General features: G+C 42.8%; 1 protein-coding gene across 1 annotated transcript in view; it reads left to right on the forward strand.

Annotated features, from left to right (window-relative positions):
* LOC133419939 (pyruvate carboxylase, mitochondrial-like) overlaps window positions 1–27,706 on the forward strand; it is a 290,321-nt gene that overhangs the window by 136,775 nt on the left and 125,840 nt on the right. The window contains exon 12 of the mRNA XM_061709419.1: window positions 14,902–15,084. Coding sequence (XP_061565403.1) covers window positions 14,902–15,084 — 183 coding nt within the window. The remainder of the gene's footprint in view (window positions 1–14,901; window positions 15,085–27,706) is intronic.

A 27,706-nucleotide genomic window follows, 5' to 3' on the forward strand; every position in this document is an offset into this window, starting at 1 on the left:
TCAGCGATCAAGGTATCACTAAACTAGTTGTCTGAACAACAGTCCAGGTTAGACTATCCGTAACATGCAAGTAATGAAAAAGGCACACTTGATTGAAATTGTCAGTCCCTTTGCTACGAGTGTGTACTAATGAGTTTCAGCTTTGTTAGCGGAAGAGTAGTTTCAGAAAACACATGACTTTGTGAAAATATGATGGTATCTTTTTCTCCTTCTGCCTTAATTGGTACAAAACAAGTATCAAGATGACAAAATGTCCCTTTTGCAGCTTTTTGTGATGTTTCTAGACTAAGACAGTTGTGGCGTGGCTGAGTGTCTTCAAACACACGCGGTCCAGACGAGAGTGTGTGCGTTTTATCCTGCGTGAAGTATTTGTCTGGGCCCAGCTGCTTGTATCTCAGCATCTTGTTGGCAGCAGTATCTCCCCTTAAATCAACCGCCGTGTGATGGGCTGGAGGTCAACCAAAATCTGGACAGCTTGTATACAAGATTTATGTTGGACTTGTGTGTCCACTCAGCCGCCCTCCAAAGCCCCGAACACCTCGTAATGCCATCGCAGGCATCTGGTTGCTGCTGGCTGGAAGGGCTGAAGGACGTTTTATACGGCACGGGATATGAGATCTTCAGCATTTGTGATATTCACTGTGTTGCTGCTATTTTTTGTTAGATTTTCTTTGACACTTTTAGCAGATGGGATTTCGGTTTTCTTAAGAAGGGAGGCGAGAGCGGGATTAGATGCATATATGGGAAATAACAGGGGAACATCAGGATGTATAGAGTTGAGATGGAAATGAGGGTTCGAGTGAAGGAAATCACAGGTGAAGAGCTTGGTAAAGCAATGAGGAAGGAGGTAGGAGAAGGACAAGTGGGGAAGGAAACAAGGGGCAGATGGAAGTAAAGAGTGGAAATGAGACAAGAGATTAAGAAAATGTGAACAGATGAAAATTGGAGTGTGGGCTCCGAGGAGAAGTGAGGATGACAGAATGGGAGGTAATTGATAGAAAATTCAGAAGACGAGAAAAGTATGGAAAAGTCGGGAAGAAGAAGAGATCCTCTGTTGCTCATTTAGGTCATTATACCTCCTTCTGGAGCGCATGCACACTGAGAGGATTAATAGAAGCTAATGTAGTCGAGCCTTTTGATGAAAAGCAACAAGGACCTGAAATGAGGGCTTGTGAGCGTCGTGTGTGGAGCGCTGGATGTCAGCAGTTAGAGCCGGGCTATAAATACGGTTTTTATTATGAAGGAGATGCACCTGGAAACACATTTTCGACCTGGGCATGGAATGTCACCGCTGGTGTTGAGCGCTGAAGAGACGAGTACAGATGAGGGGAAGGAAATAATAAAAAAAAGACTCAAGGGGAAGAAAAGAAGTAAATGTGAATGACGCAAGAGGAGATAAATGAAGCCAGGGATGCCCTCGGAAGACAGAGGGAGAGGAGAGGTGACATTGGTGATAGTTTTTCTGAAATGGGGGTAAAAAAATATGGAGCTTGTATAGAAACAGGAAATGAAGGTGGAATTGAAAGGATGAGAGGAAAATTGAAAAAAGCAGAAGGGTGAAGTGTTTTTGTATGTTGTGGATTGAGTTTGGGGGGAAATGGTTGTGGATGGCCGGGGATGCCTTTTACCCAAGCACGTGACACACGGCCGCAGGCAGGACCTGAAACCTGGTATTAACAGGTGGTGGTACACAAGTGGGCCTTGATGAAGAACACAGCTGGGGGGGTGCTGGTCGTGGCCCGCAGTCGGGTGTTTGGATCATAGGAATGTGCTCTTTTCCTTTTAAGGTAGAATGAGTGAAATGTAAAGTGGGAAGTGATTGTTCATGTTTTCCATTGCCGTCCTTTCAACCGTCTGTGTGACAGTCCAGTGTACAGTAATTGTTTCAAACAGAGAGGACTGGTTATACCTGTACAAGTTAGAAGAGGTCAACCTTTTTTTTTTCATTTTATACCAGTGTAGAACCACCATTAATTCACAAAGGACAGGTCTCATTAATTATTTAACACTCGTAAACTGCTTTTTTACCTGCAGTGAAGTGCAAGTAAGTCCCAGAAATGATCTACCACGGGCATCAATTCTCCAGTCAATGCTGTTCAAGGCACCAAATTAACTCTCCTTTCACGAAAAGCCAATAGTATCACTTGGGTGTCCTTTCGATCTCCAGAATAATCCAGCAGGAAAGGAAAGATGTGCAACATGAAGCGTTGGGGTTGTTGGGGAAACACGTGCAGCGTGTCCCAGCATGTTCCAGCATGGCTGCATCGATTACATGCATTTGCACCTAAAAAATGCGCAGTGAGGATAATCCTTGGTGTCGTAGGAATTTAGTTTCCCGTTATGTTTTAGACTACATTCTCACCTCTTCCTCGGGCTGCTTTCACACATTTATTGTTGAGCAAAAGAAAGATACTGTATGACAGCAGAGACGGCGCACTCTGCAGATGAAAGAGCTCAAGGAGGCACCCGTGTGCGTGGGTAGCTTCGGTAATGTATACATCTGGAATAGAAATAAGCAAGAAATGTCTTCCTTCCCTCTGTATGCCATGTGAATCTCAGAGTTGTTAGACAGTCTTTGCCGGAGGAAAATTGACATTAAAGCTTGCTGCTTTTTACTCATTCATGTTTTGCAGAGATGTGTTCCATTATTAAAGTCGGCCATCAAGGCTTTCCTTTCAAATGCATTTCGAACTAATATTACACAGGTTTTTAAAGCATCCTTTTTGTTGATATACACGTTAGCAGTCATTGTGTGAGCACAAACAATGACTGCTCAATGACTTTATCGTGGGTTGTTTAAAGTTGCCATCCTGCTGTTCCTGCTCCGCAACAGTATATATATATCTTCCTCCAGACTTGAGTTTGAGGGGGTCACTGGGGGTCATCTGATGTATTAAATGCTTTAAACAGGAATGTAATTATTTCTCTCTAAAGATGAAAAAGCCATATTCTCCCTCACTGTTTATTTCATCATCTGAAATAGAGTAAAGGAAATGAAAATGGTGGTAAATGTTTCTACTTTGGAGTCTACTTAGAACGTCTGGGGAGACCGGGTGGTGGCTCCCAGAACAGATTTGAATCTGCTGCGTTGCTTTTACATGATCCAGATGTGTATTATAATCTACCGATACAGCACCCAGTTTTGAAGGACATAATTGAATAAAAACAGATTTGTTTTTATTCCAAATGATGCACATAAACATAAACCAAATAAGTCAGAAAAACTGTGGACAAAGTTGTGAAGATCACATCGATTTGTGGTGATTTTGAAAGCAGGTTGAATTAAAGCTGAGGTTCCACATTAATGAGGTCTTACAAAGATTAAGTTGCAGCAGATCTTTCTTTTAAACTAAGTAGGAAATGAAAAGGTTTGACCATGACCCAAATCATTGCAGGGGAACCTGATGGGCCACATACGATCATCAAAAGAGCCCATTAAGATCTGACTGAAGAAAAATGGTGATACAAGGCTGCTGATGAAACCACAAATGATCAAGGGACCGCTGCCGTTAGAGAGAGAGAGGGCCAAGGTTCCTGACTCTTCATTAGTTGGTACGTTAAGTCAGATCCGACACAACGGGAAACTGATCAACAGCATGAACATGTAACACTAAAAAGCTATGTAGCTGTTGCAGTTCTATGCTGCTGGGAATTCTTTGCTCTTCACTTCCACTTTAAAAAACATCCCCCTTCTGCATTAAATTATCCATCCAGCTCCATTTTAATAATAAGCATGACATTTCTCCTTTTTGTTTCTCCGTTTTATTATTATTAACGTCCACTTGTCCAATTAGTATGCTGTCAGTCGCAGCTCTAATACTGTCAACACACTTCGCCTTCACGCTTCATGCCCTAAATAAGCAGACGTCTTGGCATAAATATTTGAAAAGGAAAAAGGGAAATGGTGGAAGAACTGAAAGCAGAATCATTTAAAAAGGCTGAATGGCGTTGTTTGCACAGTTGTTTAAACAGTCCTTTGCATATGAAATTAAGCTGCTGTACAACAAAAGGCTAAACGGTAACGCTTTAAGAAGCTCAGATGTATAACATCTTAAACGGCATATTTCTACAGTAACATGGAAACAACCATGGTTTAATTTAAGACTCTGGAAAATATTGGAAATATACATTAAATTCAAAACTGGATTATTCTGATATTTGAAGAAAAAGACAAAAGATGGGAAGAAAAGCAGCCATGAATATGTGAGTTTATGACTAGGCCTTTTGTTGTTGGTTGTATTGTTTTTTTGTAAACCTGTTTCACATTTGTACGTTTTTGTTTTTTTTGTCTATTATACTTATATATAAAATATATTGATAGAAAAGAAAACATTTGTACGTAAAAGAAAACCCAATAGACTGACACCTGGTGTGTCTTTGTTTCACAAACCGCTAAAGCATCTCTTAAAATACTTGGAGGCTTTTATTTTGACAGTCATGATTAGACTTCAAACATCTGCAACACCACTGACCTCAGATCTTAGACAAATATCTCTTATTTGCCTTTTTGGGACAGTTGGCAAAAGATGGATCACAATAAAAACAGTCACTACTGTTGTGCGTCTCGGGTAGCTTGGCTGTCCAGTTATCAAGGCTAATGATAATTCTATTAAAGAATTATTAATAATTAATAAAGTGGACTATTTATCAAATTGAATGACCAATATGATAATAATTCTCGTCGGGGCACCACTCCGATGGCCTTAAATCCGGAGAAATTCGATAACTAAAACAGCAGAAAATCAGTCTCATATGATTTTTGAATTATCCTGCAGAACAGCAAATCTTACAGAATAACAGTGAAGGCGTGATGTCCGAACACTAGGCTCTGCTTAAACAAATCAATTTGTGACCAAATCTTGCATGAAATAACAACCACTCATAAGAATCAATCAGAATTTATTTACATACGGGTATCAAAAGGGATGTAAATAAATACCCGAATAAATCTGATGGCACACGACATTATTATAAAACCATTAACTAACAAGAAAAACAACAATCAATAAAATGAAACATAAACGTTAAATGCATGGAATGAAAAAAAAAAAGAAATCAAGCAATAATAACGAAGATACAGAACATCTACAGTTCAATCGGGGCTCCTGTGGTCTTTTAAAGATGGACGCGCCCTCTGGGCCACGTGCAATCGGACCGGATGGCGAACGCAGCATTTAAAACGTGCCTACGGCAGAAAACAACGACTACCAAATAATCAAACATGATAATGATAACAATGATGATGTAATCTCAGCTCTGAACACAGATTTAGCTCTGTAACACTCTTAAGTTACTGATAACCCAGGTCTCACAATCTCACACACAGTTCTGAACACTCTTAAATCCTACTGATCACTGCTACGCGGGCTCACGTCTCCTCTGGGATCCGGAATCGGGTGCCTGCGGGTTTGTCGACTGGGTTCGCGGTCCTGCTGGGGTTTCGCAGTCAGGCTATCGCGTCCCGTCCCTTCCCCTGAAACGGATTAGACAGCGGCGGGGCCGCCTCGTGCCGGGCCGTGGTTCCGGACCAAAACGGAGGCTCACACGCATTCCTAGGCGCGGCGGGGGGACCGGTCTCTCCGCCGTGCTTCCCTCTCTGCGCCGGTCGCCGACGCGCGGCCGTCCGGGCCCCGGGAGAGCTCACGCCGGGCGAGACGCCGGCCGTCCGTCCCCGATCCCTGCGCCGGTTGGCAGACAGGGGCTCGGAGCGGGGAGGGGGGGTTCAGTCTGAGTCGCAGCTGTGTCCCGATCTGGTTGCCGGGAGCGCGTGGGCGTCGGAAGCTTGGATCTGTGAACTTAAAGAGGAACAGAGTTTAGTGAGAAATCGGAGCCTCCCGGGGGACCGCGGCTTCAACGGCCGGACCCCGCAGGGCCCGGTCCGGTGCGGGCCTCCTGCCTCCCCCCAGCCCGGGGGGAGAGAGAGGTGGGATCTTTGGCCCAGAGCCAAGAAGATCCAGCTGTTCCAGGACGAGATGTAGTTGAGAAGAGAGAAAGTCTCGGTGCAGCACGGAGTTTTGTATCTCCGCGCGCTGCGATGACGTCAGCGGTGCCTCGTTTGTGATTGGATGCGCGCCGCTTGTAGGCGCCGCTCCATCCCGCAAGGCATGCTGGGGGGTTGCTGGTAGGTTTTGTGTCTGTCCAAAGAGGCCTGGTTTTAGGGCTCTGCTGCGTCCCGACCCCTGCTTAGGTGTCATAAAACCCCAAGGAAGTCTGTTTTCCCTGGCAGAAACCCTGCTGGGTCCTTGTTTTGATCTCCGGCCATGCAGTGGGGGTCGTAAACGGACTATCTCGACCCAGGCCGAGATAACCAGGAGTTAGCAGCAGGGGGTCGCAGGACTTCAGGAAGAAGGGGCAAAGTCTGGTTTTACAGGTCCTCATAATCACAAAATATTCATACATTTAAAAGTCCAGAGTTCACATGGGCGACGCACAACACTACGCTCCTTTTTATGAGTTATAAACCTAAAAGCAAACAAACACAAAACACATATTGTTCAAATAAGTTGTATAGCGCTAATGTGGAAGTGAAGCGCTTTTAAGAGATGTCCTCCACAGTGTGTGTGTGCGCGCATGCATGTGCATTATGGTTCTATCTCTGTTGAAACGGAGCTGACATGGTGTTTACACAAGAAACTGACCGCTCTGTCTCATAATATGATGTGTTTTGGGGTATTTGCTCATGTCTGGAATCATGGCGCGATAGAGATAAAGGAGTTCGGCTAATCCATTAGTGCTCAAATGTGTTTTTCCTCCGTAAAAACTCTGAGATGTCTTCATAATTTAATAGAGATAAGTGTGTGTACATTATACAACATGTTTTTAAGTACAACACAGAAAAGACGCCACCGTGGCGTCTGACGGCTTCTTGTAGCTCACTGCAGTAAAAGCACTTGCAGTCAGTGAGACAGTCTGTGAATTTAACCTGGACTGTGGCTTTCTGGTTAATTTTTGTATTGAAATATTACATTGAAATAGTAAAGTTGGGACCTGTATGCAACTGAAGTATAAATTACATGCCCCCACACAACAAAATGGGCGGAAAGATGCGTCTGCACATGAGATGCTACCCAACACTTTTACAAAAAAGATTAATCACTTCTTGTCTCCTTGAAAACGTTCACCAACTTTTGTTGAAGAAAACTGCTTTTACTTCACTAGACGGTTGCTGATGCTGCCCCCCCCCCTCCATTACAAGCACTGAGAGGAAGAGGAATTACTGTAATGATCAGAATAACGGGTACATTTAGAGGATGACTACCGTCTGCAGTCCGTGCAGGGAGTAGCAGAAGGAGCAGCACGACTGAAGTGTGAATGTGTGAGAGAGGAAAACTAACATTTTCTTTTGCAAAGCTGATGATAAACGACACCCATGTGTTTTGCAGCAATCTACAGACTACCGTTATTAAGAGTAAATGTTCAAAGATGCTTTCCTGACATTGAGCGGCTGCGACTAACGCGTACGTAGCAGCACGCCCCTTTTTTCCTGCTGGTCATTGTTGTTTGGATTTCCTCTCCTGCACCTCACATTCAGTCCTTTTTTATGACTTGGTCCTTGAAAACCCTTTCAAAATATTGAACTATTTTTTCTTGGAGAGGGGGTGGAGACTGCAGTAGCAGCAAAGGAATTGAGTGATTCTTGATGTACCCAAGGCAGACCAATGTTTTCTCATACAAAGTAAGAGTAATATAGTGTTGACCTGCGCTGCCGTGGGACTGCAGGGTTTGAGTGATGCGCCGGGTTGTAGACTGAGGGATGTTGACAGAAAAAAATGTGTAGGAGACTCTGAATGTAGAAGGCGTACCACAGGGAGACGAGTGCCAATATACAGCTGAGGAAGCAGTGAACTGTGGAAATGTCAGATGTGAACTGGACGTGCACATCAAGCACTTAACGGTCTCCTGCAAAAAAATAAAAATGAGGGGATGATTACCATCTAGCAGAAGTGACGGCCCTCCAGCGCGTGTCTGTGTGTGTTCGGGACAGCAGGGAGTAAAATCTGTGTCGAATCAATCCCAGTTCTTAAATTATTGGTGTCTCGGCTCCCCGGAGTCCAGAAAGAAGAGCAGGGACTCTGGGGAGTCAAAGACAAAGAGGGACACAGCAAGTGTGTGAGGAAAGAATAGGGGGATTTTATTGTTGAGTTGAAAGAAGCCGTCACCTTGACTTCAATTATTAACATGGTTGTTGGCTTCCTGGTCCGTTCTGTCTGCTTCTTTTTGTCTTCTGTCGCTTCTCTGCCTGCGAGACCTTTAGAGGCAGCGCCGGGTTCTGGTTCAGCGAGGGATTAAATTATTGTCGAGCCCATCTTCTGTTGCAGTGGCATGATTCCCGTGTGTACCCCCTCCCCCCCCACGCCAAATACACTATTCATGTGTCGATATATTAAGGAGAAAATACTGTTTACTGATCTTTTCTGAGGCCGTTTTACTGATGGACCTGAATAACTCAATGGACATCTCAGTGTGCCAACAGTTTTCTGGATCGTTTTAATGGTTTTCCTGTTTAGGATTTCCCTGTAAAAACCAGACAAACCCCATCCTGGTGAGTCCAGTAACCGAGGATCCGCCGTAACGGTTTAGTTGTGCGGTCCGACATCTCCATCTGTGTTTCTGCTCACTTAAGTGTAACAGGCGAACATCTGTCTCGCTGCACGTTTGACTGCTCCTCTGACACATGCGAGACATGGTTGTTTACTCTTTATATTCACTCTGCCCACAATATCGACCCTTTCAGAGGGTATTCATTTTTATTTTTTATTTTTTAAATCTTGCACATTTTTATTGCTGCCTACCTCAGTGTGCGTTACATCATGTGCTCATGTAGAATGTGCACTAGATGTGCTTCCTTCCCTTTTCAGTTCAAAACATCAAACATTTGATGTTGAATCCTGCAGAATGCTTTGTATCTTCTGGATATTGATATTTTTGGCCGTCCATGAGGGGTAACTGCATCACACCTTTTGAGAGGTGGAGTGTGTAGTCGTCATTTCCATCTGTTAAATGGCCTACAGATGAACTAAAGTTTAACTAACGGTCATAATAGATGTTTATTTGTGTAGTGCATTTCAGCAACAAGACAATTCCATGTCATTTACATGATAAAGAAAAGTTAGACTTAAGCCAGACTTACAGTTGAATCTAAATTCAGAATGGTTTAAATAATTCAGTCGGAGGCAGCTGGGAAAATTTCAGCAGGTTTCCTGCAGGTTTCTGGAAGTTTGTTCCAGATCCGTGAAGCATACAAGCTGAATGCTGCTTCTTCTTTGGTTCTGATTCTGGGTAAACTGAGCAGACCTGAACCAGAAGACCTGAAAGGTCTGGATGGTTGCTATGGCAACAAGTCTGATGTATTTTGGTCCTGAACCATGCAGGGAGTTAGAAACGAACAGAGGGAGCCAGTGTGAGGACCTCAGAACCAGAGCGACGTGGTCCACTTTCTTAGTTCTGGTGAGAACTCGGGCTGCAGCGTTCTAGATACGATGGATGATGGAGTTCTTTTAAGATCCGGCTGAGATATCAGTCCTCTGATCCTGGAGTTGCTCTGCAGCTGATGGAGACTTTGTAATTATCTTTATTTGTCCCTCAAGGTCCAGGTCTGAGTCCAGGACTCCACCCAGATTTAGGGCCTCATCAAGGGTTTGTAGCTGTAATAACTCAGGGAGGGGGCAGAGAGTACTGCAGATGATGCCAGACTGAACATGGGCATCATCACAGAGCTGAGAGAGGCTGTGTTGAGGCTCTGCATGCACCCCCACACTCGTGGATTTAACTATTTTGGATTGTACAGAATAAAAATATGTGAGTGGGTTGCCAAATATATGTGGGCAGCTGCTAAGATAAATAAAACGGCGTCTGGGAGAGCAGAAGTATGGATGCTGTCTGGGGAAACCTGGGTGGCTCCAGTAAAATACGACGCCGGTGGCTCCGCCAGCCTCACGCTGAAGCTCTTAGCCTTTTGTTAGTTTTGTAAATTGGAACATGCTCAGCACAGCGAGATGCCAGATTATTGATCCGAGCCAATTTAGCTGAAAATTCAGTTATTCCCATCACAAGCTGATCCGTCTGCCCATTCCTAATTGTAAACTCACTCTTGTACATGATGGAGTCATATGACCTGGCCATTTACATATATATATATATATATATATATATATATATATATATATATATATATATATATATATATATATATATATATATATATATATATATATATATATATAATATACAATTTGTCTTAACCTTGCAGTTTGTTTGTTTTTCTCTAAAAAGGATGATTTTATTGAATTTTAGTGTGCAAGTATTTGCTGTCAGTCGATACAGACGTCTATGATGGGTACACCCCTGAAGATGAAACCACCCGTCAAACTCTTGACAGCCAACAACAAAGCCGGGACGTCGTGGAGCAGATCTGCCTTTGAGCTAATTACTGATCCCTCGTCTTCCCCTTTTCTTCCCTCTCTCTCTCTTCAAGCGCTGGATTAAAGTGTTAGCCGGATGCTTTTCTGAGCATCAAACCCGCGCGCGCCAACACCCCACTGCAAAGTCGGTGTTTGGCTTTCGTGCGGGTTTACTGAGTAAGGCGAGGAGCGGCGTTGGGGTTAGACTCTCCCCGGGGCCTTTAACAGCTTGATGTGAAATAACAGCAGGCAAAGAAACCCTGGGCGGCTGTCAGCCACTCCGTCACTTCAGCACAGCAGTCGGCTCCAGCGGCTGCCTCGGCCTTGTTTGTGTGCCTGGCCTGCAGCGTGCAGGGGTTACGGGGGGCACTACTACCGTCCAGCCTCTACACACGGAGACCTAATGAGTAGAAAGGAAAAGTAAAGAGTGTAGGTTCGCCCTAGGGTGTTTGCAAAGGGGAGAGTTCGCTACTGCTTACAGACCAGTGAGGAAACTAACCCATGGCCGCATTGAAACGGAAGATAACACACAATTTTGGAAAATACCAAAAGCACTGTTATGTTTTGTTTTGTTTTCCCTGCTACGGGAACATAAAACATCGGATTTATAACCAAATCTTTGCTTGCCAAAGACTTTTCTGCTGTAAGTCCTCCTCATCATTTATTTTTTCTCCTTGTAATTACAGAAAATATTTATTCCTTATGCGTCTATTTGGTAAATTATATATTTCACTGTTTTGTCAATTCCTCTGTTTGGGGGAAGTCATTATTTTTGTACCACGGGTGCTGCACAGACAATAAGCCATTGTTTGAGAACGGGTGGGAAGGGCCCTTCGGAGATTGAGGTTACATTTAACAACGCTTGGGATGTGTTTTGAACATTTGTCCACAAATAAAATGGATCGGTCTCCGCTGAGTTTTTCTGTCCCTGTATTTCATGCAGGCAGAGCTGCTGGAGCGAAGCGACAGAGGGAAGATTTCTAAAATGATTGTCTGGATTATGCATATCCATGTAAAACCCAGCGAATTGGCCTGATTTCCCTTTTTTTAAACGGAGGGATTGTTCTCCTCGCGATCCTAAAAGCGTGCACCTTTTGAGATCCCCTTCAGTAACACTTGATGCGTTAATGGTCACATGCCCTCAAGTGGAAGGAGGAAATGGGGCTTTTCACCTTGAAACAGCATTTTGCTCAGCTGCGGAGGCAGAGCAGGCAGCAATACTTGTGACAATTTTCACTGCTTCTTATACATTTAGAGCTTTGAAGAGTCTCTTTTCACTTGGTTTCCAATTTAGTTGAATAATTTCAGAAACATCCTTCATCTCCTTGAAGGAGGACATCTTTTATGGATATCCCTCCTTTTTGAAGTATCAAATTTGAAATGAAAAATGCATTAACGTCTACTTAGTACTTATGACTGTAATCTAACCTCTGGATTGGTTGGACATTAAAATTGCTTCTTTGTGTCGTATCCTTTTTCATGTGTTGAATGCATCAAGTGTTCATTTTCATGGACGAGCAGTTGATCTTAATTTGCTTTCGCAGAAGTAGTCATGACACATTTGTGATGCTCTGTACTGTATGTAGGAAGTTAGACTGCCTTTATTATATTTGATCACTTGGAGCCTTAGGTGACGGGTTATTTTTGAAGAAAGAGGAGCAAAGACTTTAAGCGTGTGTGGGTTAGCAGGTGGGTGAGACGTCGCGAACATTGGCAGCCCTGCACGACGACATTGTTTCAGAAATGTTACCAGGATGTCATCAATGTGGCACAACATTGTTAGAATTACAAGTTCCTTCTCATCATTGGCTTCCAGCCCTCGAGGGGCTCCATATGTTGAGATTCCTCTCTCCCTCGCTTCATTTTCTCGCCTTCCTCTCAGCTCTGATGTCAAGTGGATTGGAACAGTCAAAATTCAGTTTCTTATTTCAAGCTCCCACATTTTCTTGTCTTGATGCTGCAGGTTAATTTGAAAGATGTGACGGATGTATTTTTGGTGATACCCCATTTGCATCCACTAACAAGCTATTAATAGTATCTGAGCACAGCTTCGGCGGAGCAGGCGATACGCATCATTGCGTGGCATTTTAAATAGAGTTTGTCCCAGGAATCATGCAAATCAGCTTTAATTTTATCATTGATGCACATTTTTAGAGTGAAAAGTCTCTTTTTGTCATTTACTAAACTGGATTTGCAGTTTTCTTCAGCTTTTGACAAAAACAGCAATGCATTTGAATATTGACCAATTTCCATTTGCTGTCTTTGGGGGTTGATGCGGCTAAAAGAAAGTGAATGAGCCCTGCTTTCTGCTCATTAGTCGTGAATGTTGATCTGTGTAGATCCAGCACAAACACTCACTTTCATGTGTTGTCCATGTTTATGCATTCCCTGCGTCTTGTCGAACAGAAGTTTGGGGACAAGGTAGCCCCACTCAGAAAAGCTCATTTTGCTCTATAGAGCCAGCTCCGATGGCTTGATCCTGCACCACTCATTATTCTGCATCAGCTGTTAGAATAAAATAAAGCACAATTCACAAGGTTAGCACGAATCCCTGAGCTCAGGCTGAGCCATGAACATTTTAAATGTTTTGTTTTCTTTATCAGACATTATGTACATGGATTATTATGTTGAGGACACATACTATGGATTTGACCCAGCTGTACTGAAGCCTTGTATAAAAATAGATGTCCACTGTAAGCTGCTGAAACAGCAGAATAATGACCCCAAACCTAATAGAAAGTTAAACATTAAGATGTTATATATTACTGACTGTTTCCTCATATTCATCAATATTGAATGTAATGCACCAGTGATGTTTCTCAGCATCAAACAGCAGGAGCACATGCGTCATTAGGTCAGAACCAGTAAATGTATATAGACCAAGATGCATCATAAAAAGCTGCAGCTCATAGTTGAAGCTATGAGCTGTGCAGAAGGTAATGTTGACATCACATTACTTTTAGAATTGGAGTAATTGGATTTATGCACCATAGAATAATCCTGTTACCCCTGGGACTTCCTACAAACCACCATTATCACCCTATTCTACCCAACTATAATACCGATCATTTCTCAGACCCTTTCTGCCCAACAAAATAAGCGTCTGTGTCCCATCCTGAACAGAAAAATAACCTGTATATTGTTAGGAGATCTTTATTAAGACTGTAGCAGTCATAACAGAGAGGAAAGTAGCCTGTGTGTGTATACACCAAAAATTATATGTTTTTTGTATGGCACCGACGAATTGCACCTGTAATGGGAATTGAAAAGGAACAATAAAATAAACAAAAAAATATGTGGACTTTCTTGGATTTGTAACTTTTTTGTTCATTTTTTAATCCTGGATACAGGATCTGGTACATCCAGATCTATAATCTGGTTCAGTGCGGATCTGTTTGTTTCTTGGAAGCAGTTTCTTCTCCCGCGTAGGGAGCAGGAGGACGTTTGTCACCTCTCCCTCAAGACGCAACCCCACCTTTTTTTTCCCTCATTTACTGGATCTTGCTCTCATCCCAAACGTGTAGCTGTTTATTTGTGTGTAAATGAAACAAATGACCGGCCTTCAGCCTAATGTCCCCTGACATGTCATCATTAGCTGAAACCGCGGTTCACCTTTGAGTCTTCACAAATGGCTGCAATCCAATATGCCTGACCGGCCTGAACCTAGAAATGTAGCGTGGGACTGAACTTTTTTTTTTAAATAGCTTTGTCCGATGTGCTTTTAAACGTATCGAGCAGAAATGTGCATTAGAGGAGGAAGGCCAATCTGTTCTAATTACAGACAATACAAACTGCTCTTCACATACAGTACCTTCCAGCTGAATCAGTTGAAGGAAGGTTGTTTAGATATGTCCTTTTAATATTTTTCTTTTTTTTCTTCTCGTTTTCGTATAAATGTTGAGGTTGGTGTCTGTCTTATGTCTATGTATTTTAGTTTTTTTTTTTATTGTTATACTGAATGTCACTATGGTGTGGCACATAAAAAAATAAAGTATATATATATATATATATATATATATATATATATATATATATATATATATATATATATATATAAAAGAATCAGTTGAAGGACGACTAACTTAACCACCCCCCCCCAAAACAAACAAACCTCACTGACTTTACAGCCTCCGACTTTGCAACCATACAGTTGATTTGACGCTACTGCATCTGAATCCAACTCCACTCTTGCTCACTTGCTCCCAGCAACAACAAATATTAGTATCGTATTCAAACAAGCTTTGAAAAAATGTGTGGAGGGGTTAAAAGAGAAAAGCATGCCCTTAGATTGCTGGCCCCTGCAAGCAGGGACCGATAATGGTCCTAATGAAAACACTAAACAATGCGCCTCAGTCTGTATGGAAAACCTGAGGCCAGAGTCGCTCATCTTACGCAGCTTTGCTTGCTGCAGATAGTTGGTTGTGCACGGAAAGACGGAGCAAGTCTCTGTGGGACGTGAAAGCAAAGATAAATGTTTAGTTTTTTGTCCTCCATCCACCAGGTGTTCAGGAGTGGTGAGGGCATGGGCATCCGTCTGGACAGCGCGTCGGCCTTTCAGGGGGCCATCATCTCACCCCACTACGACTCGCTGCTGGTCAAAGTCATCGCCAGCGGCAAGGACCTGAATACAGCTGCCTCCAAGATGAGCCGAGCCCTGGCTGAGTTCAGGGTGCGAGGGGTCAAGGTAGGACGGTCGTGTCAAATGCTGTGCCTGTTTTCTCTGCTTTGAACTGCATGACTCCTGGACTCAAAGGGTTCGAGCATTCTAAAACTGTCATATAATCCTGAGGAGGAATCGTTAGTTTTTGTTTCCGACTGTGAACACACTGGTAGAAAGCAGTTACACCAATTATGGGGCTCAATCTGATGATGAAATGCAGTTCAGACACTTCAAGCTTTTTTTTGTTTTGTTTCAAGGCCACTTTGTTTCTAAAAGGGATTAATTTATAAGCGTTGATGTGGTTGACTCTTGACACCATGTGCATGTAGTTATTCAGGTAATAAAAGGGCACGCGGTGTTGAGAACATGAATTCTTGTTGATTAAAATGAATAAAATATTCTTGCACAAATGCCTGACATGTTAAAAAGCCAATTAGCTGACTTTGGCAAGAATAGAATAACTTTATCCTCCTTTAATTCATTAGTGGAACACGTATCTTAAAACATTTGTCACCAGCGCTAGGGAACGTTTATCTGCGTTGTTCGTCACGCTGTGGCTGAAAATGATGGATCGTCTGGATAAATCTGCAGCACGTGCAGGGAGCTCTTGTGTTTGATGCTTTTAATTAGACTGCGATTGAACGCGTTACAGTTTTGTGAGCTATGGATCGGCCTCCAACGATTTCTCCACAAAGATTTACTTTTGTGGAAAGCAAAACCATTTTTATGTCAAGGTGACACACGCGGCGGCTGTCCTGAATGGTAAAGAGTTGCTTTCTGTGGACATTCTGGGCAGATGCTGGGCGAATGCTCGAGTCGCTCCCGTCTCTGGGAGAAGACGGGTTCCAGCGATCGATTCTCAGGAAAGTCTGTTTCTAAGCCCGGTGGAATTAAGGTTGTTGTTTTTTTAGCTATAAATTGGATAGTCATTAATGGCAGCTTGAAATTGCACATTAGTTTTGTAAGATGAGTTTTATTGTTTTACCATTTGGTTAACTGCCCCCACTTGGCTGTACAGGTTTAATTGGTCTGTGGACTGATTTCCACAGAAGGAAACTAACTGGAGTTTGGTTCCTGAGAAGCTGGACTGTGGTATCTTTAAATGTTGTTCAACTATTCCCTTTTTCTTTCTTTTTTTCTTTCTTCTTTTCCCTCCACAGCATCGCTGTTACCGCCGTTTGAATGTCACCAGTAAGACGAGTGTTGTCACAAAATAAAATCAAAGCTCTGTAAATCTTTTGGTCTGCTGGCGGAGATGTGACACCGAAGGCTGAGATCTTCATCTGTCCACGAGTTTTTCTTTTTATTATCAAAGAAGCGCGGTTACGGCGGGGCTCACGCAGGGCAGTGTTTGTCTGCTGCTCCTCGGCTCAACTTTTCAGCATGTTGGGTACACAGTAACCTTTTGGAAAAGTTCAACTACAATGCAAGAAAAAAGGAGCCTCCGTCGTTCAGTCTTTTGTGGAATTATCTTTGGCATTTCAGCTCGTTTATCCATCTTTTGTAGATGCTGTTTGTCCACATGTGCAACGTGTCTCACAGGGTGTGTCTATCCACACACTGCAGACTGTAAGTGTGTGTGTGCACAGCTTGTTGTTCTGGCGTGTGTAGATGGATGAATGGCAGAAGGGAGGAAGGGTGGCACACAGAGGTAAATACCTGTGATCACCCTTTACTTTTATTTAACAGCTGTATCAGCATTTGAGGTAATAATGGCAATTAGATTAAATGAAGGTTCTCTATTCTCTCTTTCCGTTTTTGGCTTGGAGAGGTAGGACAAATTAAAAGCATTTGTCATTGATCGCACTTACATCACAGAGCAGTTGCTGCTCGAATGAATGGCTCCTCGTCCTATTAGAGGCTTCGGCCTTGCATTTTTCTACAACTTAAGAGAGGGAGAACAGGAAAACACAATAAAGTGATGAGTGTCAGGTCTGTAGTTGAAGCTGCGCTGAGCATCTAAAGAACGATGAATGAGAGAGTAATGTGTTGTCTAATTGAAGCTTTCTCTAATGATTTAAAAAGAAACTACCTCTGGAGCGAAGGCGTACTACCTTAACACAGACCGTCATGTCGTGTCTGCCTCTCTGCTGACGGCTGAGCCCTGTCAGAGCGAAGGCTGAAGATGGGTAAAGATTTATTTAACGCTCCCTGGAAAAAAGCGGTGACGGAGCGAGTGCATGAGAACCTTTTGGAAAAATGGAGGACAGCATGTCGATCGCAACCAGGGCCCCTCCCTCATGACATCCTTAAACATTCTCTCCAGTTTAGGGATGTTAAAAATTAATCGATTTTCGATTAATTGCCGTTATGAAATTACCCGATTAAAATTAACGATTACAATTAATCTATTTATTTATTTATTTATTTTTTTCACCAGCTGGTATTACGCCCGGACCACATTTAATGCGACACAACTCGCTGCGCCGCGCACATAAAGTAAGAAAGAGACGGCGGATATGTTTGGTTTTAGTAATATCATGCTCAGGCCATGAGTCTGCAATGGCCCAGACGGGAGACACATGTAGCTCTGTGCTTAACTTTTATTTTTCATCCACACTATATTCTTCTGGTTGTTCTCCGATATGTTCCCCTAAAGCCTGAAGGTTCCGCCTTAAATCGACGCAGAGCCGCCGCCGTAGCCCACAGCGTAGGCTCTGCGTTGTTGTAACGCGGAACCATAAATCAGCCTTCACCCGGTACGTACATAGGTTTCTCTAAACATCTGTCCCCGCTACAGTTTTAACTAAAAGAAAATGTGCTCCAATACAGTAGGTCTCATAATTTTATTTTGAACACTGCCAAAACTCTAACTTAAAACGTAACTAGAACTTAAAATTAACACAAATGACACTATTATGGCTGCTGCTACTACTAATAGCCTTGAAGTGCACTTTATATTATATTCCTTGTGGTACAAAAATTTCTTTTTGTTACTTTTGTATCAAATAAATATTTGATTAAGGAATACATTAAAATGTCCTTTGTATTTTATATAAGCAAAAAAAATTATGTTTGTATCTCAGATGGGGGAAAAACGCCGCTTATCAACTAATCGATGATCGATCGATAAGGTTATCAACTATCAATTAATGAAATAATCGATAATTTGCATCCCTACTCCAGTTTAAAATCTTGAGAACAGAATCAGAATCAGGTTTATTTGGCAGTTTAGAAAAACAATGTATTTGACTTCGGATACACCGGCGGCGACACAGATGCTATTATGCGCCTGTTTTCCTAAGGGTAACACTGGGATAGGGGAGGAATAAAGGCATCTTCACACTGCGTATAAATACGCAGTGTCAAGGTGCAAAAACACCTCGGCACACAGATGTTGCAATGAGGATGTGCATATTGGTTTATTTTATATTAAACTATCCAGTTTATCTCCTAGTTCTTCCTGCAACAAACAACAAAACGTTGCTTTGTGCAGTGCAGTTGTGGCACCCTGCCCCTGTGCCTCACCTGAAGCCAGAAGGGATGTGTGGTGACCTCTGCAGCTACCTGTGTTGGGGGGGGGACGCTGCTGGATCTCAGCTGGTCAGAGCTCAGTCCCTCAGACGCCTGGAGCCTTTAAGTGGCGTGCACCTGTGCAATGCCTCGTCACCACTTTAACACCTTTTAAATTCACCTCAGGCACGAACAGAGATGTCTAAAATGCATGAGGTTATTTTAGGGCGGGTAACTTCATTGATCTGTCACAATGCTAAAAATAAATAAAATATTTTTGCATCCTTTCAGCCCCTTGATGGTTATTTACAACTGCAGTGATTTCTTTGTCCTGAACCCTGAGAGACTTGAATTTAGACGTTTCTCACCCATCGTTTTTCTGCTTTTCCACAACTCACTTTGTGTATCAGTGTTCTGCATAAAGATATCGTGACGTTCGTAGATTCACAGGGATTTGTCTTCATATATGTCATGATACACTGATGCAGCGATGACAGGAGAGTCTCAAGTGTGTGGTTCTTTTGCTTTTTGTTCTTTTGTCAGGATGTTGTCGAGGAGCCAAATCCAGCGTTCCCCACCTCTCCCGCTGTCACGTCTAACTCTTCTATCAAACATCATTCTTCTTCCGTCTCAACCAGCTTCTTTGTGTGTTTTTTCTCCCTCTATTTTTCACACTCCCCACGTCTTCATCCGTTGAACCCCAGTCTTCCTTCATGAGTCCAGTTGTCCTCCGGTGCTGTTGTTTACACTTTTAGATTCTCAAGCTTTAACTGGCGTACTTGCATGTCATTTACTTTTACCATTTTCAAAACAAATGATCCTTTTTTTGAGTCTGTTTTCACACAAACTCTCTCTGATGCTCATTTGTGTTGCTAAATTTGATTTATGAGTGAAACCAGTTAGATCAATTGTGTAATCTCAGCTCAAAAGATGGCTTAATTTACATCCCAATTAAGGCCTAGCATAAATCTCTGACGTTTGAGTGCAAATAAATCAGTGGCCTGCATTTTCTTAATGAATCACAGCTTTCCTCATTTTTAATGGCTTTTGTTTCATTAAATCTGAGAGAAACTCACGAATGAGCCACAGTGATAAACTTACTAACCAATTAATCTCTTGACAAAGGCAAAACATTGCAAATTGCTTGTCAAGAGTGTAAGAAACACTAATATACTGTTTGCGTCTGACTAAAATTACCTCTGGACCTGCCGCAATTCCAAAATTACTCCAGACATCTGTATTTATTTCCGTGCAAAGTCTGTTTTATTCTGTTTTATCACGATTCAGACATTGATTGATCCCATTATTAAACATAAAATCTCGATATTGATTCAAAAGCATGGGATCAGACACACAAGCGTTACATTTCAGTGACGACACGTCACATTTTGAAGTGAAAAAATTGGAATATGGTGTATTGGCCTCTGTCTTAAGTTGCCATGGTAACGCCAAGCTCAACGGTAAAAGTAACTGGAGCTTTCATCTAAGCCCTAAAGGTGTTTGGGCTGTCAGAGAGGCTTTGAGCTTGATAAGAGTTTTTTTATGTTTGTTTTTCACTGAGTGATGCAGCCACACGCGACTTTGTCTCATCGTCGTCCTTCTGCTGATCTGGACTTCCCAAGAATGCACATAGCTACCCACAAGAACGCCTATTGAGAAACAGCCCTTATTTCATACGTCTCCATGTAAAGCTCAATGTGTTACTTACCTTTCCTGGCACTGATGCAGCAGTTTAGACAACTGAACCTGTGAATACTGGAGAAATAAAAGTGAAGAAAAGGCGATTGCCCAGCTGGAGGTGTGCATTTTTCCCAGGGCATTGTTTACCCAGTTAATTTGAAATAAGTTAAATTAAAACCTTCTCTTTCTTTTCTTTGGCCATGGATGATATATGTGCAGAATGAACAATTACTTGGGCTGCTCTCTTTAAATTACTTTCTAGTATCACACCTTGAATGAGTGAAGGAATCGCCGTCGCTGAGGGGAAATGAGCTCAGAGAGGTATGCAGCAAGTACAAACGAGCAAGAGAAAGTGCCATTTAATCCATTTCTGCAGCACATGTGCTGCAGCAACAAGCATGATGAGCGTGACGAACATGCTGCAGTCAGTAATCGACTGCAGGATGTTGCCTCGGAGCAGGAGTCCGCTGAACCTCTATTTCCTCTGAGGAAGCAGTTGCCTTGAAGGATTTGTTGAGTTGGGAGTGAATTTACAGGCTGAAGGGTTTATTCCTTTATCCAATACGGGGATATAATCTTCTCTCTGTAGGTTAGGAAGTGAAAAAAATATAAAGTACTTTGGAACAAAGAAAAGCTCAACTGTTCTTTCTTCGGGGTCGATGTCCTTTTCTTTGAAATTACAGTTTCAACGTCCCCATCTTGTACATTTTCTGACACTACGTGTGCACCAGTCTTTACCTTAAGTATGAATGATCTAATGATCAGTAATTTCTCAACCATTGTTGTGGGATTTAGCCTCGTAAGTTGCATGTTTTTATAACAATCTCCGAAATGTAATTTGCATAAGATTAGCAAACTGCATCACCCTAGCTTTAAGAAAACCTGTTAGTGCATCTCTAACCCAAGACTAACGGGTGTGGAAGTGAACATTGGTTTTGTCTCACCTGTGAATTGCGACATTTTTAAGACGATGAGCGTCCAGAGCGGTTTAGGAGCGTGCCAGGGGCGAGTCCGCTCTGTTAGAAACAGGCGGTTGCCGCTGAGTTTCCACACAGCAGACGTAAGGGGCAGGACGTCACACCGAAATTGCTTTGAGAATTTTGAAAAGAAAACGCCACGAGCAGGCTCCGACTCGTGCATTGACGGGACATTAATCCGTGCAGGCTGAGCGTAAACAGTTCAGAGGGTTTTAGAGGAGATTTGAACCACATAAGATGATGATCAGCTTAGAAGTTGAGAAACCCATTTTGACAAAACCCCTGTGTTTTATAACTCCAAAAAGAAAGCTACAGGGCCATTATATATATCCTTAAATGAGTCGTGTACCACAGTGGCACGTTCCTGAAGAGCCCACAGTGGGACCTGAGGTCAAATGGAGACCATGTAAAACCATATCAACACGGGATTGTGGTGCATTCACTCCCAGAAGCATGTAAAAAAATTCTGTATTTATTAGGAATGGAAACTTGAAAAATAAGTTGTTTAAGGAATTGTTTTTGGTGGCGTTAACCTCAGGTGCAGTCAGAGGACAATGTAACTCAAATTACTTTAATGGGATTGACCCAAGTGGTAGAATGCATGTTAATAGGGCATTAATTAAATTTGCCGTCACTTTCTGGAGCTAATAAGTATGTACGCGGCGTGCAACCTGTAATGCACAGTCATGAATACTTAGACTCAGACGTGTTGATGTGAATGCGAATGGAGCAACGTCGGCAAACGAGAGGGGGGTCCGAGGGGAAGTGGGAGTTTTAATTAAAGGTCTGTACACACACCGTGAGGGATTGTTGTAATTATATGCACACAGTAGAAAAGGTTTGAGTGTGTTGTTGTACTGAACACATGGATCAGTGTAATGTACTTGCAAGACAAGTAACCCACACACTCTCACAGGCTTATATAGGTAGTAAAACAGGCACAATAAAACAAAGCAGGGTTTTTCTATCATTGTTATTTTAGATATTGTCATAGTATAGTCCTCCTGTAACTTGAATGAACTGAAAACAAATTGATTGACGAGGCCACGCCTCTTGCGGTCAGATTCATCTTCATGGCAATCTTCAACATCTTCACGCCTCTGCTCTGCAGCCACAACAAAATCCCCCGACTCTTCTCCGTTCGCCTTAAAACGTCCTCTAATCGTTTCTTGATTCTATGACAGCCGTGTTGATCTGTCGTCTTCAGCTCTTCTTCTCTCAAATGTTTGGAGATGCGACCGGAGGTCTCTAGGTCTCCAAACCGCACCATGCCCCCCCCCACCTTCATGTGACCCCTGCTGGTTCTCGGGTTTCCTGTATACATTTCCCTGCGTGGCTTGAAATGACCTTTGGCTTGACATTGAACCTGACTTCCTGAGTTGCTTCCTTCCACAATTTCATTACTGGTTTGCAGAACTGTTTTTTTCAGCTGACCGGTTCAGTGCCTGACTGTTGTTGGAGCTCGTCTCGACATGAGACAGAAACGCTGTCCTTGCAGTTCAACTCAAGGGCAGCAATCAATGCAGCAGTCCTGTGTTGGACATGAAACGTGTGAATGCATGTGGTCTTTGAATTATGTTGATGTCCGGAAGCTCTGAGGACTGATAGGATTCATCGGAAGTGCCAGTTTCTCTCATTAAAAACAGAACACCTTATTTAAAGAGGAATGCTGGAGTTGCAGGCTCTTGCTTCACTAAAATGCAATCATGGGTTTTGCCAGTAGTTCAGCAGCTGGGTTTTCTTATTTCCACTCAAACATCTTGCAGCCTTGTGGCGCCGACTTTTATTTTCCTCCCCCGTCTGAGCCTGAGGGCGTACCTGGTTTACTCTCTAATATAAAATTCCATTACTAACCTTCAGTCTCCAAATATTAGCCTGAAAGGCTCTGTTTTTTTGCTTTTAAAGCTAAATCATATATTCCATGCTAACTGTTTTTAATAGTGTATACACGTTCTCACGGACCACATTGTCTCTCTCCCGGCGCCTGTAAATACCTCCACAAGGTGTTTATACATAAATACAGCCCCACTGGAAAGCTTATAAGGCAGTTTGGCCTGATCCTGCAACAATGTTCCTTAAATCCAACGTTCGGGGTCCACTAACCAGCCTGATTCACATGTTTCATCTCCATGTACACCCGAGTCAAATAACTGGTTCATTAACAGACATGCAGACCTTTTAAGACAAGCTGATTATGATCCATTCATTTCAGTCAGATGCTTTTGGAGCTATGAAACGGGGGGGAGGGGGTTAATTGGAGGCACCGTTATCTAATTTTTGAGCCACAGTAGCGTGTAATGCTCCTGTTGGCTACAAAACTAGCCTTGCCTTTAATAGCCCCTCCAATTGAGACATTTACAAAAGGCCTTGTTGAGGTCCTGGAGAGCTCGAAGGCTGGCACAGGGACATGTTTACTGCTGTCTTGAATGCGGTCCCCCGTCCTCATATTTCATCTCGAAGCCCAAACTTGGAGCAGATCGATATGGACGGAGAGGTGGGAAGATGGAGGGTATTTACAAAGTCCAGAAGCCTTGGTTGTGGCTCCTTTTTCGGGTTTTTATTATTCGCCAAGAATGCAATTTTGAGGTGTTGGAGGGAATAAACAAAAAGATGATGGGATGGGATAGGAAGAGGGTGTATGAAAAGTTTCATTCGGGTTTTATGGTACAGAAAGACTCATGGCTGTCTGTCTTTGTATTTGGAGGGTAATATTTTCAGTTTTCTAATAAGAATAAAAGTAAAATTCAGCCGGATGCTTGGTGCTGCAGTTCATGAACTGCAGAGGAGAAGAAGAATAGAAATCACAGGGATCTTCACTCATGTAAAAGTAAGAATTCAGAGTCGTGTGTTCTGCAGTTTACCAAAGGTTTGCTGTGGTTTTATGTCGACTGTTCACACGGGAGCTTCCTGATGGCAGGAGCGAGTAGTTAAGCCTGCTCTTCTGTGGCTTCAGGGGACTATGTTGTGTGATGGTCGGGGGAATTTGACGCCCTGCACACTCCCGGCCGGGAATTAGTTACAATTTAAGATTTCGAGAGGTTTGCGGGCAGGAAGCCCACGAGCCTCATTAAATCAGCACAAAGACACAAAATGGATGGCTTTACTGCCAGGAAGGCAGTGACTCTCCATCGTCATTTATAGTCTAAAACACTCTCCTCCAAGAGCATCATCACCTCTGACCTGACCAGGTTATTGATTGGGAGCAGGAAGCTAGCAAATCATTTTACATCGTGGGTCACCCACGTCGATGACCTCAACAAAACAATACGTTTTTAAACATTTGTAGCGATACACCTAATTTGCTATACCTCGTCTGAGTCATGGTGATATCCTTTAATATTCCCTCACATTCTTTAGGCTTATAATATATGATTAAGTGCAAATTTGAAATGTTTGACAAAGTTTAAGGTGAACTTAGAGGTACAAAATTATATTTTATACTGGATGAGGGAACTGTCTGTGGAGTACAACGTTTGGGATGTAATGGAGCACTTCTGGCACAAACCAGCCCGGTTTAAGGATGAGGGCCAAGTTGTGACGGAGAAGGCAATAATGCAGCTTGGAAACAAGGAAGGGATACTTTCAAATCTGAAGCAGCACATCTGCCCACCGTCAGCCTCTGTTAACTGTCCCTTACAGCTCTGCTTTTAAGGACCTTTCATGCTAAATCCTTTGTAATCTAGAGGTTTATTCAGCCAGGGCCTTCATTTGAAGTAGCTCTCAATGATTATCCACATCATGAAATGGAAAATGTCCTCAAAAACCGCATGAATGACAATTTTCAAGCAGGGATATGACAGATTTTAAATGGAGAGTTAATTGGTTTTCACTTTTTTCTGCCATTTGACTGTGAAGAAAAAAACCCATAATGGATTGATAAGTGATCTCTCCACATAGTGAGGTTAAAATAGTGTATTTAATGAATCGGCTTTCTTATTTCTCAACACACAGCTTTATTTTTTAACTAAAAACATGCTTTATAGCCTGATGGAAAATATATTTTTTCTTAGTCGGGGAAAAAGAAAATGTGACCTGTCGATTTGGTTTGACGCTTTCTGCTGAATATTTCAAAAAATCAGTCCAAACATTTCCTCTCGGATGACTAGACAGAGCACACAAACACCGAACCCACGCTGGCCAGGCCAGTTGTCTTAAGACGCAAGAAGTCCAACGTCTCGAGTAATGACCATTTTCAAAGAGCAACTAAAAGAAATGTGTTTCTCTGAATACTAAATTGTTGGTTGGAGCTACTCGGGAGGCATTGTCACACACGCAAACGCACAACAAGAAGTCAGTAATCTTGGTAAATGGAAAAGGCGGCGAATGAGAAACTTGGAGAAACTGTGTGCAACTTACGGAGAAGAAAAGGCTCCTGGAAGATTGAATTTTCCACAGGAGACACGGGGATGACGGAGGAACTACTTTGGCAGAACGCCTTCCGTTTTGGTTGCTCTAATGACTGACGGGGAACAAAAGTCTCCTTTCTAATTCTAATAAGTTTAATTATGGCTTGCCCTTAGCCAGGTGCTCGGATCAGCTAATGTCTGTTTCCATTAATTGTCAATTAAAACAAAATCCGGCGCCTGAACCCGCCATCAGCCTCCGCACTCCAAGGAAATTAAAGTATATAAACTAGTGTTTGTGTTGGGCTGCTCGGCCGTTTGACGATACATTTTGAAAGGAAGTGAAGATGAATGCACGACATGTTCTCTAAAGTGACTTTGTTTTGTTTTATTTCGTACGGGGGGGGGCAGGCTCGTGCAGCAATGCTGAGCCAAACAGCTCAGTCAACCCATAAACCAACCTAATTAAATTGGTGTGCATGTTTGGAAATGGTCCCACCTTTCGTGTATCGGACGTGTCCAGCCGTGTAGCTGCAGTCTGATTGGCTGACGCTCGCGTCGAAGCGTGACAGACGACGACGTATGGCGAATCGAAACGTCAGCGTCGGTTTAGCAGATCTGGACCTTACCTCAACCCGGAGGATTCTGAGTGAGGGGTTCGTGGGTATTTAACTCCCACATGTTTGTTTTTTACGGCCCTGTTACTTCAAGTGTGTGTTTTTAGTGCTGGGGAAAGTAAATGAGTTTTAGTGCAGATGAGAAGAAGAAATGTCAACCTCGGGAGAGCAGTAAGGGGGATGGTGGATGTGGTGGTCGAGGTTTTGGAGCTCATCATAAGGGATGAGCTCCAACTTTTCTTATCTTTATCTCCCTGCATTTCTGTTTCCTCTGTGGTCTCTTTAACCTGAGTTTTTTTTCTCTTCCCCCTCCACTGATTTTAGTAAAATCATAGTAAAATTTTACCACACAGTTACTGCTGTTACTGCAGAACTTGTGCATTTATAGGTTAGGCTTATCTGAGAGAAAATGAAAGAGCTATTCTGTAGTAAAATGATGCATTAAAGTAAAATGGACTGACTGAATGGACAGACTGGTTTGTTTGTTTTATTTACCGACTAATAACCGGGTCTTGTTTAGCCCAGATGTTCGGGTTGCCAGGCTGAGGGATTAGGAGGACTGGAGCGTATTAAGCACCAGTGAGGTCTCTAAACTCCTCTTGGAGGCGGGCTACTTGGTCTTGCTCCAGATCTTCTTTTGTTTTTATTTCAGGCTGTTAGAGAAGAGAAAAATGTGTTAATTCATTCGGGACGACTTAGACTTGTCTAAATGTTCAACAGATGTCAGGACTGAGTTTGGTCAAGCGGCGGTATCTGTGTGTTTTGTACCACTGTTGTTGGAGCTAAACTGTTCACATCGGGGCTGTTTTAACGAATTAGGTCTGCTGTGGAGTTTTCATTTGAGGGTTTTTTTACAAGGTGAAGGCCTGCCGCCCTCCAGACCTGAAGGGATTCATTCACACCTACTCTACCTCTCATTTAAATGACTTACTGCTCGTATGTTGATCAGTCAACTTCAGGCAGCGTCCTCGCCTTCGGGCAGGGAAGAAACGACACGATCATTCATATCACACCTGACTCGCCTCCCTACATTGGCTTTCAGGTCCTTTTTTTTAGGATCGTGTTAAAAATGTAATGACTTGTTTTTAAGTCTTAACACGACTCTGGGGTAAACTTGTACCTCCCCACACTCCAAGCAGAATACTAAGATCCACAAGTCACACACAGCATACTTTTATTCCCCATGATGGTGTTTTCTTTGCTCTTTGGACTTCTACTTGATAATTGTTAGTAATTGGCGAGTAAACGTTTGTATTTCTCTGCACTTCCTTTGGTCTGCTGACGTTATTTTATCTATCCGCTATAGAAATAAACACTTGCAGGCTTTTCCCCATGTATGGTTTTTCTTTGTTGCTGCGTCGTGTCAGATCTGTTTTCCTGATCTCAATCATTCTGTTCATTGATTTCTCACTTTGTCAGCGCCCGGGGGGGTGGGCGATGGAGTCTGGCTCCTCAGCGTGCATCTGCTTTGCATATCGCACCTTCCTTCTTCATTCTCGTTGGCTTATCGGCTGTGTCGTTGTGCACGCGTGTGAGTGTAAGCGAACAGCCCTGCGCCGCGCGACTCTCCGATCAC

Source organism: Cololabis saira, chromosome 20, assembly GCF_033807715.1.
Source record: "Cololabis saira isolate AMF1-May2022 chromosome 20, fColSai1.1, whole genome shotgun sequence".
NCBI lineage: Eukaryota > Metazoa > Chordata > Actinopteri > Beloniformes > Belonidae > Cololabis > Cololabis saira.